The following is a 20,261-nucleotide window of genomic DNA, read 5'->3' as shown; positions in this document are numbered from 1 at the left end:
GGGGTGCGTGGTATGGTTTTGGTTAGTGGCAGTTATTAGGAAGGGTGATTTTGGGGTTCAGGGGAAACATTAAAGGTGGGGAGCATAGTTTGGTTTTGGTTATTGGCTGATATTAGGAAGGGTGATGTAGGGGTTCAGGGGGAACATTAGAGGTGGAACGCATTGATTTGGTTTTGGTTATTGGCTGATATTAGGAAGGGTGATGTTGGGGTTCAGGGGATTATTAGAGGTGGAACATATTGTTTGGTTTTGGTTATTGGCTGATATTAGGAAGGGTGATTTTGGGGTTCAGGGGGAACATTAGAGGTGGAACGCATGGTTTGGTTTTGGTTATTGGCTGATATTAGAAAGGGTGATGTTGGGGTTCGGGGGAACATTAGAGGTGGGACGCGTGATTTGGTTTTGGTTAGTGGCTGATATTAGGAAGGGTGATGTTGGGGTTCAGGGGAAACATTAAAGGTGGGGAGCATGGTTTGTTTTTGGTTATTGGCTGATATTAGGAAGGGTGATGTTGGGGTTCAAGGGGAACATTAGAGGTGGGACGCATTGTTTGGTTTTGGTTATTGGCTGATATTAGGAAGGGTGATGTTGGGGTTCAGGGGGAACATTAGAGGTGGAACGCATTGTTTGATTTTGGTTATTGGCTGTTATTAGGAAGGGTGATGTTGGGGTTCAGGGGGAACATTAGAGGTGGGGCTCATGGTTTGGTTTTGGTTATTGGCTGATATTAGGAAGGGTGATGTTGGGGTTCAGGGGGAACATTAGAGGTGGAACGCATGTTTTGGTTATTGGCTGATATTAGAAAGGGTGATGTTGGGGTTCGGGGGAACATTAAAGGTGGGGAGCATGGTTTGTTTTTGGTTATTGGCTGATATTAGGAAGGGTGATGTTGGGGTTCAAGGGGAACATTAGAGGTGGGACGCATGGTTTTGGTTATTGGCCTGATATTAGGAGATGTGATGTTGAGGTTCAAGGGGAACATTAAAGGTGGGGCTCATGGTTTGGTTTTGGTTATTGGCTGATATTAGGAAGGGTGATGTTGAGGTTCAGGGGGAACGTTAGAGGTGGAACGCATGGTTTGGTTTTGGTTATTGGCTGATATTAGGAAGGGTGTTGTTGGGGTGAAAAAGCCTCTGACAGCCACAGGCCGACTCTGGTGTGGTTTAGGTGATCAGTAGGTAGTGGGGATTAGGCTGTAGGTGGCCATTAGAAGTACAGGTGACCCTTAGTATAATTATTTTCAGCCATTGACCAGCTTCTTCATAACAATGATCTGGGCCACTGTAGAGTGCCATCTCCAACCCCTCCACCCCCATCCACAATGTTCCTGCCCTCCCCAACACATCCCCCTCCACCAGGTCCCCACCCGCCCCAGCGACTCCCCTATACCACTATCCCACTCGCCCCAACACCCCCATCCCCCCCACCACTTCCCAACCTGCCCCAACAACCCCCCTCGACCAGGTCCCCACCCGTCTCAGCAACCCCCCTCCACCACTTCCCATACACCCCAACAACCCCCCTCCGCCCCATCAACCTCATTCGCCATGTCCCCACCCACCCCATCAACCCCCTCCAACACATCTCCACCAGCCCCATCAACCTCCTTTACCATGTCCCCATCTGCCCCATCAACCTCGTTCACCACATCCCCATCCGCTCCATCAACCTCCTTCACCACGTTCCCACCCGCCCCATCAACCTCCTTTACCACGTCCCTGCCCACCCCATCAACCTCCTTCACCACATCCCCACCCACCCCATCAACCCCCTCCAACACGTCCCCACCAGCCCCATCAACCTCCTTTACCATGTCCCCATCAGCCCCATCAACCTCCTTCACCACGTCTCCACCCGCCCCATCAACTTTCTTCACCATGTCTCCCCACATACCCCATCAACCCCCTCCAACATGTCCCCACCGGCCCCATCAAACTCCTTCACCGCGTCCCCACCCCATCAACCCTCTTCTTCACGTCCCCACCCACCCCATCAAACTCCTTCACCACGTCCCCACCCACCCCATCAACCTCCTTCACCACGTCCCCACACGCCCCATCAACCTCCTTCACCACGTCCCCACCCACCACATCAACCCCCTTCACCACATCCCCACCCACCTCATCAACCTCCTTCACCATGTCTCCGCACCCCATGAACCCCCTCCAACACGTCCCCACCAGCCCAATCAACCTTCTTCACCACGTCCCCATCCGCCCCTTCAACCTCCTTCACCACGTCCCCACCCGCTCCATCAACCTCCTTCACCACATCCTCACCCACCCCATCAATCTCCTTCACCACGTCTCCCCACCCCATCAACCCCCTCCAACACGTACCCACCCCCCCATCAACCTCATTTACCATGTCCCCACCCGCCCCATCAACCTCCTTCACCACGTCCCCACTTGCCCCTTCAACCTCCTTCACCACGTCCCCGCCCATCCCATCATCCTCCTTTACCACATCCCCACCCGCCCCATCAACCTCCTTCATCACGCCCCCACCCGCCCCATCAACCTCCTTCACCAGGTCCCCACCCGCCCCATCACTCCGCCTCATTCCCACCTACCCCAACACCCCTTCCACATTGTCCTCACTCATCCCCATATTTGTTCCTCAATGTCCTTTGCAAATAATGAACCTGGAAGTGTTGATCATTTTGTCACTTCCGGGTTCAAAGCTGTCATTCTCTGGTTGCTATACCCAGGGGAGGAAGCAGCTATTCATGAACAATCTGTGCTTGACTTGCTGCAATGGAGGGCAGAGGAGACATTGGGGGGGTCCAAAGAAGTATCCATAAAGAGGACCTGTCACCTGCCCATGCTATCACATAGGGGGCTTGTTAGCAGCCATTAGAATTTGTCCTTACTTCCTGTCAAGTCTACAGAACAGGAAGTGGAGGGAAATCTCCACAATGGGATGCACAGAACAATAACAGGCAGAGGTTTATATATTTCCTACTATAGATATGTCTTAAAGTGTAAGTCCAACCAAAGCTTTTTATACTTTTGGATGGAATGGGGAAGTATTTGTCCGGTTTTATTGCTATTTGAGGCTCCGTTAGGAGATTTCCCCTTAGGGAAAGCGTACACATCTTGTCTTTAGAAGAAGGCTAGAACCCCTGCTGGGTGTTTATTTCTGTCTGTGTCTTTGGTGTAGATTTTTCTCCTTTGGATTGAAACCACTGTCAGCAGGACAGGAAGTGAGTATAAATCGAATGGACCCCCGGATAGCAGAGAGAACCTGACAGGGGTTATAATACATCCCAACTCCAACCAAAACTGAAATGAGATTTGCCATGAAGCCTATTGACCTCTTCAGACAGAAGAACCAGGCAAGGCTGTCCCCGGTGACAGAGTGGAAGATTTGGCCGCACCCAGGCTGGAAGAATGATAAGAATTTAAGTGATGTTCCCAACAGCCATCCGACCTACCTGTTATATAGGACAATATCGGGTCTCCATACATTACTACTCGGTATACGGATGGTATCCAGACCATCATATTCTTCCTTGTTCCAGCGCAGGTAGGCGTCGTACCATACCTGCCGGATCCACAGATACGCCATCAAGATCTGATTCCGCTCATCCTAGGAAAGACCAGAAGGAGAAGGTGGTGATGAAGATAGTGGTCAAACAGAAGAAGCCAATAGTGGTCAACCAGAAGGAGAAGACAATATTGGTCAAGCAGAAGGTGAGGACAATAGTGGTCAGGTCCATGTCTTTCTATGTTTTAATCATTTCCCAATACATAGAAGAGATGTCCTCGCTGGGCTCAGCTCACAGGCTGCCTGGCCTGTGTGGAAGTGAGTTCTGGAGCCGCCATATTGGGGTAGCCAGCATGGACACAGATCTGACTGGTCATTATAGGTTGATTGATGGTCCCCCATGTTCTTCTTACCTGCAGCTCCGATAGGAACCCAATGTGTTCCAGCCTAGAACTAAACGGATGGCCAGACACGGGTCACATGATGGACCTCAATCCCTTTCAGCCTGTGTCTCCATTAAAGGGGGAGGGTTAGAGCCCCTGTCTGTGTAACCATTGCAGAGATTGACCCCCGGTTCCTGGGACAGAAAGTGATGGCATATCTCTCTAATGGGGTCAGAAGAATGACACTTATTTATTATAGTGGGGAGAGGTTACAACATATTTTAGGTTTTTAGGCCCCATTCACACTAGCGCGTTTTTTGATGCATTTTGCATTTTGCAGAAATGCACGGGAATTTTTTAACATGGGTTCCTATGGAACATGTTCACATCAATGCTTTTTTGTATCTCTGCGTTTTTGGAAAGGGTCGGGGACTTTTTTTCATGCAAAAAGCAGCGTTTTGCATGTAATGGTTTTCAATGGACAAGCATCAAAAACGCAAGTGCACCGTTTTTGCAGCGTTTTTGATGCGTTTTCGGTGCGTTTTTGCGTTTTTTTTTTTTTTTTGTAATTTTTTTTTAAGACTGTAAAAAAAAATGAAAAAAAAAAAAAAAACGCAAAACGCAAATCGCGGCAAAAACGCGGCAAAAACGCCGCAAAAACGCGGCAAAAACGCGGCTCAAAAACGTGGCAAGCATGAAAAAAAAACCTCCAAAAACGCTCAAAAGCAACATGCATAGGTGTGAATCGAGCCTTATTGCCCTCCTTGTATAGATGCTCCCACCCACATTTCATCTCCTGGAGTCATCAAGACATGAAGTGAGGGAACATTTTCCCAATAGGGACCCAGGCAGCAATCAATAACTAACAGAAAGTTGTGGCCTAGAGTCCGACTTTCATTATATTTAATTATCTGGTTGCCTCCAAATATTGTTATTAAATATTTAATACATGACACAGGATTCCCAAAGCTTTATGTCTTAGCTAATAAGAAAGCACAGCAAATGCTTTGTCTCTGATTGAAACTAAATTTGGAGGAAGGGGCGGAGAGACTACTTGGAGGGGGAGGACTCACTGCTCTTAATTTTACTCTTGTCTGGAAATTTCATTTTCAGCTATTGAGCACTGTGAACAACAGCAGAGCAAAAAAATATAGTCTGAGAGGGCCAAGAAAAAAGCGTATCCCTGGCCTCAATCCTCCGTTCTGACCTCAATCCTCCTCTCTGGTCTTAATCCTCTTCTCTGGCCTCAATCTCCTTCTCTGGAATCAATCCTCCTCTCTGGCCTTAGTCTTTCTCTCTGGCCTCAGTCTTCCTCTCTGGCCTCAATCCTCTCTGGTCTCCAATCCTCTTTTTTGGCCTCAATCCTTCTCTTTGACCTCAATCCTCCTTTCTGGCCTCAATCCTCTTATCTATGACCTCAATCCTCCTCTCTGGCCTCAGTCCTCCTCTCTGGCCTCAGTCCTCCTCTCTGGCCTCAATCCTCCTCTCTGGCCTCAATCCTTCTCTCTGGCCTCAGTCCTCCTCTACAGCCTCAATCCTCCTCTCTGGCCTCAGTCCTCCTCTCTGACCTCAATCCTTCTCTCTGACCTCAATCTTCCTCTCTGGCCTCAATCCTCTTCTTTGGCCTCAGTCCTCTCTGGCCTTAGTCCTCTTCTCTGGCCTTAGTCCTCTTCTCTGGCCTTAGTCCTCCTCTCTGGCCTCAATGCTCCTCTCTGGCCTCAATCCCATTCTCTGGCCTCAATCCTCCTCTCTGGCCTCAGTCCTCCTCTCTGGCCTCAATCCTTCTCTATGACCTCAATCCTCCTCTCTGGCCTCAGTCCTCCTCTCTGGCCTCAATCCTCCTCTCTGGCCTCAATCCCATTCTCTGGCCTCAGTCCTCCTCTATGGCCTCAGTCCTCCTCTATGGCCTCAATCCTCCTCTCTTGCCTCAATCCTCCTCTCTTGCCTCAATCCTCCTCTCTGGCCTCAGTCCTCCTCTCTGACCTCAGTCCTCCTCTCTGGCCTCAGTCCTCCTCTCTGACCTCAGTCCTCCTCTCTGGCCTCAGTCCTCCTCTCTGGCCTCAGTCCTCCTCTCTGGCCTCAATCCTTCTCTCTGACCTCAATTTTCCTCTCTGACCTCAATCCTCCTCTCTGGCCTCAGTCCTCCACTCTGGCCTCAATCCTTCTCTCTGACCTCAATCTTCCTCTCTGTCCTCAATCCCATTCTCTGGCCTCAGTCCTCCTCTCTCTCCTCAATCCTCCTCTCTCTCCTCAATCCTCCTCTCTCTCCTCAATCCTCCTCTCTGGCCTCAATTCTTTTCCCTGGCCTCAATCCTCTCTGGCCTCAATCCTCCTCTCTGGCCTCAATCCTCCTCTCTGTCCTCAATCCCATTCTCTGTCCTCAGTCCTCTTCTACTGCCTCAATCCTGCTCTCTGGCCTCAGTCCTCCTCTCTGACCTCAATCTTCCTCTCTGTCCTCAATCCCATTCTCTGGGCTCAGTCCTCCTCTCTTGCCTCAATCCTCCTCTCTTGCCTCAATCCTCCTCTCTTGCCTCAATCCTCTTCTTTGGCCTCAATCCTTCTCTATGACCTCAACCCTCCTCTCTGGCCTCAGTCCTCTCTGGCCTTAGTCCTCCTCTCTGAACTCAATCCCCCTCTCTGGCCTCAATGCTCCTCTCTGTCCTCAATCCCATTCTCTGGCCTCAGTCCTCCTCTCCGGCCTCAATCCTCCTCTCTGGCCTCAATCCTCCTCTCTGGCCTCAATCCTCCTCTCTGGCCTCAATCCTCCTCTCTGGCCTCAATCCTTTTCTCTGGCCTCAGTCCTCCTCTGCGGCCTCAATTCTCTTCTCTGGCCTCAATCCTTCTCTCTGACCTCAATCTTCCTCTCTGTCCTCAATCCCATTTTCTGGGCTCAGTCCTCCTCTCTTGCCTCAATCCTCCTCTCTTGCCTCAATCCTCTTCTTTGGCCTCAATCCTTCTCTATGACCTCAATCCTCCTCTCTGGCCTCAGTCCTCTCTGGCCTTAGTCCTCCTCTCTGAACTCAATCCTCCTCTCTGGCCTCAATGCTCCTCTCTGTCCTCAATCCCATTCTCTGGCCTCAGTCCTCTTCTACGGCCTCAATCCTCCTCTCTTGCCTCAATCCTCCTCTCCGGCCTCAATCCTCCTCTCTGGCCTCAATCCTCCTCTCTGGCCTCAATCCTCCTCTCTGGCCTCAATCCTTTTCTCTGGCCTCAGTCCTCCTCTGCGGCCTCAATTCTCTTCTCTGGCCTCAATCCTTCTCTCTGACCTCAATCTTCCTCTCTGTCCTCAATCCCATTCTCTGGCCTCAGTCCTCCTCTCTCTCCTCAATCCTCCTCTCTCTCCTCAATCCTCCTCTCTGGCCTCAATTCTTTTCCCTGGCCTCAATCCTCTCTGGCCTCAATCCTCCTCTCTGGCCTCAATCCTCCTCTCTGTCCTCAATCCCATTCTCTGTCCTCAGTCCTCTTCTACTGCCTCAATCCTGCTCTCTGGCCTCAGTCCTCCTCTCTGACCTCAATCTTCCTCTCTGTCCTCAATCCCATTCTCTGGGCTCAGTCCTCCTCTCTTGCCTCAATCCTCCTCTCTTGCCTCAATCCTCCTCTCTTGCCTCAATCCTCTTCTTTGGCCTCAATCCTTCTCTATGACCTCAATCCTCCTCTCTGGCCTCAGTCCTCTCTGGCCTTAGTCCTCCTCTCTGAACTCAATCCTCCTCTCTGGCCTCAATGCTCCTCTCTGTCCTCAATGCTCCTCTCTGTCCTCAATCCCATTCTCTGGCCTCAGTCCTCTTCTACGGCCTCAATCCTCCTCTCTTGCCTCAATCCTCCTCTCCGGCCTCAATCCTCCTCTCTGGCCTCAATCCTCCTCTCTGGCCTCAATCCTCCTCTCTGGCCTCAATCCTCCTCTCTGGCCTCAATCCTTTTCTCTGGCCTCAATCCTCCTCTCTGGCCTCAATCCTTTTCTCTGGCCTCAATCCTCCTCTCTTGCCTCAATCCTCCTCTCTGGCCTCAATCCTCCTCTCTGGCCTCAATCCTTTTCTCTGGCCTCAGTCCTCCTCTGCGGCCTCAATTCTCTTCTTTGGCCTCAATCTTTCTCTCTGACCTCAAACTTCCTCTTTGGTCTCAATCCTCTTCTTTGGCCTTAATCCTTCTCGATGACCTCAGGCCTCTTCTCTAAACCTGATCCTCCTCTCTGGCCTCAGTCCTCGTCTGTGGTGCTCTTCTCTAGCCCCTCATCCTCAGACTCTCACCCTCTGCCATCCATTGCGGCTCATCTTCCGGCTGTACACTCGGGGGAGTTGTGGGATGAGGATTTCCATGGGTTGTGGTTTGGGGTGTTGAATTGCTTTAAATTCTGCAACCATCTCATGGAATCATCTGTAGACTTCTCCGGCCTGGAAGTATGGAGGGTATGAAGGTAAAGAGGTGTACATGTGTATACAGGTATATAGAGGTATTTAGAGGTATAGGGTATGAAGGTATACAGGTGTATACAGGTGTATAGAGGTATTTAGAGGTATAGGGTATGAAGGTATACAGGTGTATACAGGTGTATAGAGGTATTTAGAGGTATAGGGTATGAAGGTATACAGGTATATAGAGGTGTAGAGGGTATGAAGGTATACAGGTATATAGAGGTGTAGGGGGTATGAAGGTATACAAGTATATAGAGGTGTATATAGAGGTGTAGGGTATGAAGGTATACAGGTGTATAGGTATATCGAGGTGTAGGGGGTATGAAGGTATACAGGGATATAGAGGTATAGGGTATGAAGGTATACAGGTATATAGAGGTCTAGGGGGTATGAAGGTATACAGGTATATAGAGGTGTAGGGGGTATGAAGGTATACAGGTATATAGAGGTATAGGGTATGAAGGTATACAGGTATATAGAGGTGTAGGGGGTATGAAGGTATACAGGTATATAGAGGTATAGGGTATGAAGGTATACAGGTATATAGAGGTGTAGGGGGTATGAAGGTATACAGGTGTATAGGTATATAGAGGTGTAGGGGGTATGAAGGTATACAGGTATATAGAGGTGTAGGGGGTATGAAGGTATACAGGTATATAGAGGTGTAGGGTATGAAGGTATACAGGTGTATAGGTATATAGAGGTGTAGGGGGTATGAAGGTATACAGGTATATAGAGGTGTATAGTATGAAGGTATACAGGTATATAGAGGTGTAGGATATGAAGGTATACAGGTATATAGAGGTCTAGGGGGTATGAAGGTATACAGGTATATAGAGGTGTAGGGTATGAAGGTATACAGGGGTATGAAGGTATATAGAGGTGTAGGGGGTATGAAGGTATACAGGGATATAAAGGTATAGGGTATGAAGGTATACAGGTGTATAGAGGTGTAGGGGGTATGAAGGTATACAGGTGTATAGAGGTGTAGAGGGTATGAAGCTATACAGGTGTATAGAGGTGTAGGGGGTATGAAGGTATACAGGGATATAGAGGTATAGGGTATGAAGGTATACAGGTGTATAGGTATATAGAGGTGTAGAGGGTATGAAGGTATACAGGTATATAGAGGTGTAGAGGGTATGAAGGTATACAGGTGTATAGGTATATAGAGGTGTAGGGGGTATGAAGGTATACAGGTATATAGAGGTGTAGGGGGTATGAAGGTATACAGGTATATAGAGGTGTAGGGGGTATGAAGGTATACAGGTATATAGAGGTGTAGGGTATGAAGGTATACAGGGGTATGAAGGTATATAGAGGTGTAGGGGGTATGAAGGTATACAGGGATATAGAGGTATAGGGTATGAAGGTATACAGGTGTATAGGTATATAGAGGTGTAGAGGGTATGAAGCTATACAGGTGTATAGAGGTGTAGAGGGTATGAAGGTATACAGGTGTATAGAGGTGTAGGGTATGAAGGTATACAGGTGTATAGGTATATATAGGTGTAGGGGGTATGAAGGTATACAGGTATATAGAGGTGTAGGGTATGAAGGTATACAGGTGTATAGGTATATATAGGTGTAGGGGGTATGAAGGTATACAGGTATATAGAGGTGTAGGGTATGAAGGTATACAGGGATATAGAGGTGTAGGGTATGAAGGTATACAGGTGTATAGGTATATATAGGTGTAGGGGGTATGAAGGTATACAGGTATATAGAGGTGTAGGGGGTATGAAGGTATACAGGTGTATAGGTATATAGAGGTGTAGAGGATATGAAGGTATACAGGTGTATAGGTATATACAGGTATAGGGTATGAAGGTATACAGGTGTATAGGTATATAGAGGTGTAGGGGGTATGAAGGTATACAGGTATATAGAGGTGTAGGGTATGAAGGTATACAGGTGTATAGGTATATAGAGGTGTAGGGGGTATGAAGGTATACAGGTATATAGAGGTGTAGGGGGTATGAAGGTATACAGGTATATAGAGGTGTAGGGGGTATGAAGGTATACAGGTATATAGAGGTGTGTGGTATGAAGGTATACAGGTATATAGATGTACAGGATATGAAGGTATACAGGTATATAGAGGTGTAGGGGGTATGAAGGTATACAGGTATATAGAGGTGTAGGGTATGAAGGTATACAGGTATATAGAGGTGTAGGGTATGAAGGTATACAGGTATATAGAGGTGTAGGGGGTATGAAGGTATACAAGTATATAGAGGTGTAGGGGGTATGAAGGTATACAGGTATATAGAGGTATAGGGTATGAAGGTATACAGGGATATAGAGGTGTAGGGGGTATGAAGGTATACAGGTATATAGAGGTGTAGGGTATGAAGGTATACAGGTGTATAGGTATATAGAGGTGTAGGGGGTATGAAGGTATACAGGTATATAGAGGCGTAAGGGGTATGAAGGTATACAGGTATATAGAGGTGTAGGGTATGAAGGTATACAGGTATATAGATGTGTAGGATATGAAGGTATACAGGTATATAGAGGTCTAGGGGGTATGAAGGTATATAGAGGTGTAGGGTATGAAGGTATACAGGTATATAGAGGTGTAGGGTATGAAGGTATACAGGTATATAGAGGTCTAGGGGGTATGAAGGTATACAGGTATATAGAGGTGTAGGGTATGAAGGTATACAGGTGTATAGGTATATAGAGGTGTAGGGGGTATGAAGGTATACAGGTATATAGAGGCGTAAGGGGTATGAAGGTATACAGGTATATAGAGGTGTAGGGGGTATGAAGGTATACAGGTATATAGAGGTGTAGGGTATGAAGGTATACAGGTGTATAGGTATATAGAGGTGTAGGGGGTATGAAGGTATACAGGTATATAGAGGTGTATGGTATGAAGGTATACAGGTATATAGAGGTGTAGGATATGAAGGTATACAGGTATATAGAGGTCTAGGGGGTATGAAGGTATACAGGTATATAGAGGTGTAGGGGGTATGAAGGTATACAGGGGTATGAAGGTATATAGAGGTGTAGGGGGTATGAAGGTATACAGGTGTATAGAGGTGTAGGGGGTATGAAGGTATACAGGGATATAGAGGTGTAGGGTATGAAGGTATACAGGTGTATAGGTATATAGAGGTGTAGGGGGTATGAAGGTATACAGGTATATAGAGGTGTAAGGGGTAAGAAGGTATACAGGTATATAGAGGTGTGGGGGGTATGAAGGTATACAGGTATATAGAGGTGTAGGGGGTATGAAGGTATACAGGTATATAGAGGTGTATGGTATGAAGGTATACAGGTATATAGATGTGTAGGATATGAAGGTATACAGGTATATAGAGGTCTAGGGGGTTTGAAGGTATACAGGTATATAGAGGTGTAGGGTATGAAGGTATACAGGTGTATAGGTATATAGAGGTGTAGGGGGTATGAAGGTATACAGGGATATAGAGGTGTAGGGTATGAAGGTATACAGGTGTATAGGTATATAGAGGTGTAGGGGGTATGAAGGTATACAGGTATATAGAGGCATAAGGGGTATAAAGGTATACAGGTATATAGAGGTGTAGGGTATGAAGGTATACAGGTGTATAGGTATATAGAGGTGTAGGGGGTATGAAGGTATACAGGTATATAGAGGTGTATGGTATGAAGGTATACAGGTATATAGAGGTGTAGGATATGAAGGTATACAGGTATATAGAGGTCTAGGGGGTATGAAGGTATACAGGTATATAGAGGTCTAGGGGGTATGAAGGTATATAGAGGTGTAGGGGGTATGAAGGTATACAGGTGTATAGAGGTGTAGGGGGTATGAAGGTATACAGGGATATAGAGGTGTAGGGTATGAAGGTATACAGGTGTATAGGTATATAGAGGTGTAGGGGGTATGAAGGTATACAGGTATATAGAGGTGTAGAGGGTATGAAGGTATACAGGTATATAGAGGTGTAGGGTATGAAGGTATACAGGTATATAGAGGTGTAGGGGGTATGAAGGTATACAGGTATATAGAGGTGTAGAGGGTATGAAGGTATACAGGTATATAGAGGTGTAGGGTATGAAGGTATACAGGTATATAGAGGTGTAGGGGGTATGAAGGTATACAGGTATATAGAGGTGTAGAGGGTATGAAGGTATACAGGTATATAGAGGTGTAGAGGGTATGAAGGTATACAGGTATATAGAGGTGTAGGGTATGAAGGTATACAGGTGTATAGGTATATAGAGGTGTAGGGGGTATGAAGGTATACAGGTATATAGAGGTGGGGGGTATGAAGGTATACAGGTATATAGAGGTGTAGGGGGTATGAAGGTATACAGGTATATAGAGGTGTATGGTATGAAGGTATACAGGTATATAGATGTGTAGGATATGAAGGTATACAGGTATATAGAGGTCTAGGGGGTTTGAAGGTATACCGGGGTATGAAGGTATATAGAGGTGTAGGGTATGAAGGTATACAGGTGTATAGGTATATAGAGGTGTAGGGGGTATGAAGGTATATAGGGATATAGAGGTGTAGGGTATGAAGGTATACAGGTGTATAGGTATATAGAGGTGTAGGGTATGAAGTTATATAGGTGTATAGGTATATAGAGGTGTAGGGGGTATGAAGGTAAAAGGGTATAGAAATGTATACAGGTTTTGTGGCGGAGGGTCTTGCAGGGAGCCGGGAAATCCTGTTTGGGATTTCCAGATCTCCCCGGCTCTTTTCGGGAACCTCTGATCCTTTGTCCACTCCGGGTGGTACAATTCTCCCTTGTAGGCCATTTAGACTCACCTGGGGAGCCCGGGGAGTGGACAGGTCATGATTGACAGGTAAAGATTGGTGAAAAGTAAAAAACTGTGTGTGTTTGTGGAGGCTGACAAGCAGGAGGATTGGACAGCCTGATGGTGAAGACATCTGTGCAGCCAGAGCCGGGACACAGCTAGGATTTTGTGTTTTGAATGGTTTCTTTTTGGAGCACAGTATACACCTGTATACAACCTGTACACACCTATCTATCACCTGTACACACCTATATATCACCTGTATACAACCTGTATATCACCTATCTATCATCTGTATACAACCTGCACACACCTGTATATCACCTGTATACAACCTGTACACACCTATCTATCATCTGTACACAACCTGTACAGCACCTGTATATCACCTGTATACAACCTGTACAGCACCTGTATACAACCTGTACACACCTATCTATCACCTGTATACAACCTGTACACACCTATCTATCACCTGTATACAACCTGTACACACCTATATATCACCTGTATACAACCTGTACAGCACATATATGTCACCTGTATACACCTATATATCACCTGTATACAACCTGTACAGCACATATATGTCACCTGTATACAACCTGTACAGCACATATATGTCACCTGTATACACCTATATGTCACCTGTATACAACCTGTACAGCACATATATGTCACCTGTATACACCTATATATCACCTGTATACAACCTGTACAGCACATATATGTCACCTGTATACACCTATATATCACCTGTATACAACCTGTACAGCACATATATGTCACCTGTATACACCTATATGTCACCTGTATACAACCTGTACAGCATTTATATATCACCTGTACAGAATCTATATATCACCTGTATACAACCTGTACACACCTATATATCACCTGTATACAACCTGTACAGCACCTGTATATCACCTGTATACAACCTGTACACACCTATATATCACCCGTATACAACCTGTACACACCTATATATCACCTGTATACAACCTGTACAGCACCTGTACATCACCTGTATACAACCTGTATATCACCTGTATACAACCTGTACAGCACCTGTATATCACCCGTATACAACCTGTACAGCATCTATATGTCACCTGCATACAACCTGTACACACCTATATACAACATGTACACACCTATATATTACCTGTATACAACCTGTATATCACCCGTATACAACCTGTACAGCATCTATATATCACCTGTATACAACCTGTACACACCTATATACAACCTGTACACACCTATATATCACCTGTATACAATCTGTACAGCATCTATCTATCACCTATTTACAGCCTATATTGCAGCAATAAACACACCGCTGGTTGTCAGGACATCACTGGACTGGTCTCTGCACCCGAAAGTGTGCTCACCCCTGGGAGCATTATACCCGCTACCTACCCCCACCTCATACTGTATGGGTGTCTAGGGGTATAGGGAATTAGGGGTATAGGGAATTAGGGGTATAGGGAATTAGGGGTATAGAGAATTAGGGGCATAGGGAATTAGGGGTATAGAGAATTATAGAAAATTAGGGGTATAGAGAATTAGGGGTATAGGGAATTAGGGGTATAGGGAATTAGGGGTATAGAGAATTAGGGGTATAGGGAATTAGGGGTATAGGGAATTAGGGGTATAGAGAATTAGGGGTATAGAGAATTAGGGGTATAGAGAATTAGGGGTATAGAGAATTAGGGGTATAGGGAATTAGGGGTATAGAGAATTATAGAAAATTAGGGGTATAGAGAATTAGGGGTATAGGGAATTAGGGGTATAGGGAATTAGGGGTATAGGGAATTAGGGGTATCGAGAATTAGGGGCATAGGGAATTAGGGGTATAGAGAATTAGGGGTATAGGGAATTAGGGGTATAGAGAATTAGGGGTATAGAGAATTAGGGGTATAGGGAATTAGGGGTATAGGTGTATAGAAGAAAGCAAGGTGTGGGGGGGGGGTGCAATGTGAGATATGGACGGAGATACAGAGGTAAGGGGCTGTGGTGGGTGGGGGGGCTACAAAGCTGATGGAGAGGGAAGGGTTACAGAAATAAGCTGCATGCTGAAGTGTGCAGAGATGAGCTGTGGCCTGGGGGGTTGCGGGGGGGGAGGGGGCGCACAATAAGTGAGCTGGGGGGGGTTGCGGGGGGGGAGGGGGCACACAATAAGTGAGCTGGGGGGGGGTGGCTGGGGTGTAGACAACTTAATTTCCTCTTCTGGTGACAACTTATATTTTAGATTTTCCATCCATTTCTGTCCTAATGGTGACACCAGGACAGACAGAGAGGGTGAATCTCTCCAGAGGGGACACAGACAGCAGTAATCTCCTGACAGAGGTTCTAACCCCTCATTACTCCATCCAAAACTTTAAAAAGTTTAACCTTATTATACACTCTGTTGGTGCTTCCTGGGCTAGGGGGCCCAGACAAGCTTCCCAGACTAGGGGGGCCCAGACAAGCTTCCCAGACTAGGGGGGCCCGGACAAGCTTCCTGGACTAGGGGGGCCCGGACAAGCTTCCTGGACTAGGGGGGCCCGGACAAGCTTCCCAGACTAGGGGGGCCCGGACAAGCTTCCTGGACTAGGGGGGCCCGGACAAGCTTCCCAGACTAGGGGGGCCCGGACAAGCTTCCTGGACTAGGGGGGCCCGGACAAGCTTCCCGGACTAGGGGGGCCCGGACAAGCTTCCCAGACTAGGGGGGCCCAGACAAGCTTCCCAGACTAGGGGGGCCCGGACAAGCTTCCCGGACTAGGGGGGCCCAGACAAGCTTCCCAGACTAGGGGGGCCCAGACAAGCTTCCCAGACTAGGGGGGCCCGGACAAGCTTCCTGGACTAGGGGGGCCCGGACAAGCTTCCCAGACTAGGGGGGCCCGGACAAGCTTCCCGGACTAGGGGGGCCCGGACAAGCTTCCCGGACTAGGGGGGCCCGGACAAGCTTCCCGGACTAGGGGGGCCCGGACAAGCTTCCCGGACTAGGGGGGCCCGGACAAGCTTCCCGGACTAGGGGGGCCCGGACAAGCTTCCCGGACTAGGGGGGCCCGGACAAGCTTCCCGGACTAGGGGGGCCCGGACAAGCTTCCCGGACTAGGGGGGCCCGGACAAGCTTCCCAGACTAGGGGGGCCCGGACACGCTTCTCAGACTAGGGGGGCCCAGACACGCTTCTCGGACTAGGGGGCCCGGACACGCTTCTCAGACTAGGGGGGCCCAGACACGCTTCTCAGACTAGGGGGGCCCAGACACGCTTCTCAGACTAGGGGGGCCCAGACACGCTTCTCAGACTAGGGGGGCCCAGACACGCTTCTCGGACTAGGGGGCCCGGACACGCTTCTCAGACTAGGGGGGCCCAGACACGCTTCTCAGACTAGGGGGGCCCAGACACGCTTCTCAGACTAGGGGGGCCCGGACACGCTTCTCAGACTAGGGGGGCCCGGACACGCTTCCCGGACTAGGGGGCCCGGACACGCTTCTCAGACTAGGGGGGCCCAGACACGCTTCTCAGACTAGGGGGGCCCAGACACGCTTCTCAGACTAGGGGGGCCCAGACACGCTTCTCGGACTAGGGGGGCCCGAACACGCTTCTCAGACTAGGGGGGCCCAGACACGCTTCTCAGACTAGGGGGGCCCGGACACGCTTCTCAGACTAGGGGGGCCCGGACACGCTTCCCGGACTAGGGGGCCCGGACACGCTTCTCGGACTAGGGGGGCCCGGACACGCTTCTCGGACTAGGGGGCCCGGACACGCTTCTCAGACTAGGGGGGCCCAGACACGCTTCTCGGACTAGGGGGGCCCAGACAAGCTTCCCGGACTAGGGGGGCCCAGACACGCTTCTCGGACTAGGGGGGCCCGAACACGCTTCTCAGACTAGGGGGGCCCAGACACGCTTCTCAGACTAGGGGGGCCCGGACACGCTTCCCGGACTAGGGGGCCCGGACACGCTTCTCGGACTAGGGGGGCCCGGACACGCTTCTCGGACTAGGGGGGCCCGGACACGCTTCCCGGACTAGGGGGCCCGGACACGCTTCTCGGACTAGGGGGGCCCGGACACGCTTCCCGGACTAGGGGGGCCTGGACACGCTTCCCGGACTAGGGGGGCCCGGACATGCTTCCCGGACTAGGGGGGCCCGGACATGCTTCCCGGACTAGGGGGGCCCGGACACGCTTCCCGGACTAGGGGGGCCTGGACACGCTTCCCGGACTAGGGGGGCCCGGACACGCTTCCCGGACTAGGGGGGCCCGGACACGCTTCCCGGACTAGGGGGGCCTGGACACGCTTCCCGGACTAGGGGGGCCTGGACACGCTTCCCGGACTAGGGGGGCCTGGACACGCTTCCCGGACTAGGGGGGCCTGGACACGCTTCCCGGACTAGGGGGGCCCGGACACGCTTCCCGGACTAGGGGGGCCCGGACACGCTTCACAGACTAAGGGCCCCACCATCCCCACCATCATTTTCGGCGGTGACTCTACCATGTCGATGATCTGGGACAGAGTGACCTGCAGGGTGACGTTCATCGCCTTGTCCATGTCCTCCACCGGACGCAGAGCGTTGGAGTAATTCACAAAAAGGTCGTTCAGCAGTTTGTAGGCAAATCTTCCCTGAGCCGGCAGAACACCTGAAATGACAGAACAGGTCAGAGTTACCTACAGAACGATCACCGGGCAGTCTACAGCCATATGGGGTCAGGTCCCCGGCGCTGTGCTGACCGCAGATCAAAGAGCATCATGGGAGAGGAGCTCCACCTGTGAGCTCTACAGGGCATATAATATAGGTGAGGCTGAAAAAAGACACAAGTCCATCAAGTCCAACCTATGTGTGTGATTATATGTAATATTACATTATATATCTCTGTATGTTGTGTGATTATATGTCATATTACATTATATATCTCTGTATGTTGTGTGATTATATGTCATATTACATTATATATCTCTGTATGTTGTGTGATTATATGTCATATTACATTATATATCTCTGTATGTTGTGTGATTATATGTCATATTACATTATATATCTCTGTATGTTGTGTGATTATATGTCATATTACATTATATATCCTGTATGTTGTGTGATTATATGTCATATTACATTATATATCTCTGTATGTTGTGTGATTATATGTCATATTACATTATATATCTCTGTATGTTGTGTGATTATATGTCATATTACATTATATATCTCTGTATGTTGTGTGATTATATGTCATATTACATTATATATCTCTGTATGTTGTGTGATTATATGTCATATTACATTATATATCTCTGTATGTTGTGTGATTATATGTCATATTACATTATATATCTCTGTATGTTGTGTGATTATATGTCATATTACATTATATATCTCTGTATGTTGTGTGATTATATGTCATATTACATTATATATCTCTGTATGTTGTGTGATTATATGTCATATTACATTATATATCCCTGTATGTTGTGTGATTATATGTCATATTACATTATATATCCCTGTATGTTGTGTGATTATATGTCATATTACATTATATATCCCTGTATGTTGTGTGATTATATGTCATATTACATTATATATCTCTGTATGTTGTGTGATTATATGTCATATTACATTATATATCTCTGTATGTTGTGTGATTATATGTCATATTACATTATATATCTCTGTATGTTGTGTGATTATATGTCATATTACATTATATATCTCTGTATGTTGTGTGATTATATGTCATATTACATTATATATCTCTGTATGTTGTGTGATTATATGTCATATTACATTATATATCTCTGTATGTTGTGTGATTATATGTCATATTACATTATATATCTCTGTATGTTGTGTGATTATATGTCATATTACATTATATATCCCTGTATGTTGTGTGATTATATGTCATATTACATTATATATCCCTGTATGTTGTGTGATTATATGTCATATTACATTATATATCTCTGTATGTTGTGTGATTATATGTCATATTACATTATATATCTCTGTATGTTGTGTGATTATATGTCATATTACATTATATATCTCTGTATGTTGTGTGATTATATGTCATATTACATTATATATCTCTGTATGTTGTGTGATTATATGTCATATTACATTATATATCTCTGTATGTTGTGTGATTATATGTCATATTACATTATATATCCTGTATGTTGTGTGATTATATGTCATATTACATTATATATCTCTGTATGTTGTGTGATTATATGTCATATTACATTATATATCTCTGTATGTTGTGTGATTATATGTCATATTACATTATATATCTCTGTATGTTGTGTGATTATATGTCATATTACATTATATATCTCTGTATGTTGTGTGATTATATGTCATATTACATTATATATCTCTGTATGTTGTGTGATTATATGTCATATTACATTATATATCTCTGTATGTTGTGTGATTATATGTCATATTACATTATATATCTCTGTATGTTGTGTGATTATATGTCATATTACATTATATATCTCTGTATGTTGTGTGATTATATGTCATATTACATTATATATCCTGTATGTTGTGTGATTATATGTCATATTACATTATATATCTCTGTATGTTGTGTGATTATATGTCATATTACATTATATATCTCTGTATGTTGTGTGATTATATGTCATATTACATTATATATCTCTGTATGTTGTGTGATTATATGTCATATTACATTATATATCTCTGTATGTTGTGTGATTATATGTCATATTACATTATATATCCCTGTATGTTGTGTGATTATATGTCATATTACATTATATATCTCTGTATGTTGTGTGATTATATGTCATATTACATTATATATCCTGTATGTTGTGTGATTATATGTCATATTACATTATATATCTCTGTATGTTGTGTGATTATATGTCATATTACATTATATATCTCTGTATGTTGTGTGATTATATGTCATATTACATTATATATCTCTGTATGTTGTGTGATTATATGTCATATTACATTATATATCTCTGTATGTTGTGTGATTATATGTCATATTACATTATATATCTCTGTATGTTGTGTGATTATATGTCATATTACATTATATATTCCTGTATATTGCGGTCATTCAGGTGATTATCTAATAGTTTCTTGAAGCTATCAATGCTCCCCGCTGAGACCACCGCCTGTGGAAGGGAATTCCACATCCTTGCCGCTCTTACAGTAAAGAACCCTCTACA

At 46.4% G+C, this 20,261-nt stretch overlaps 1 protein-coding gene across 2 annotated transcripts in view; it reads right to left on the bottom strand.

Annotated features, from left to right (window-relative positions):
- Positions 1-20,261, bottom strand: part of LOC141126633 (neuronal acetylcholine receptor subunit alpha-10-like) — a 103,784-nt gene that overhangs the window by 26,473 nt on the left and 57,050 nt on the right. Inside the window, exons 2-3 of one of the 2 annotated variants that reach the window (XM_073612554.1) lie at positions 17,532-17,677; positions 3,437-3,591 (exon numbers count right to left, since the gene is read on the bottom strand). In XM_073612554.1, coding sequence (XP_073468655.1) covers positions 3,437-3,591; positions 17,532-17,677 — 301 coding nt within the window. The remainder of the gene's footprint in view (positions 1-3,436; positions 3,592-17,531; positions 17,678-20,261) is intronic. The other variant, XM_073612555.1, reaches the window with a different exon arrangement.

Source organism: Aquarana catesbeiana, linkage group LG02 (assembly GCF_042186555.1).
Source record: "Aquarana catesbeiana isolate 2022-GZ linkage group LG02, ASM4218655v1, whole genome shotgun sequence".
Lineage (NCBI taxonomy): Eukaryota > Metazoa > Chordata > Amphibia > Anura > Ranidae > Aquarana > Aquarana catesbeiana.
This window is presented reverse-complemented; position numbering and strand designations above follow the sequence as displayed.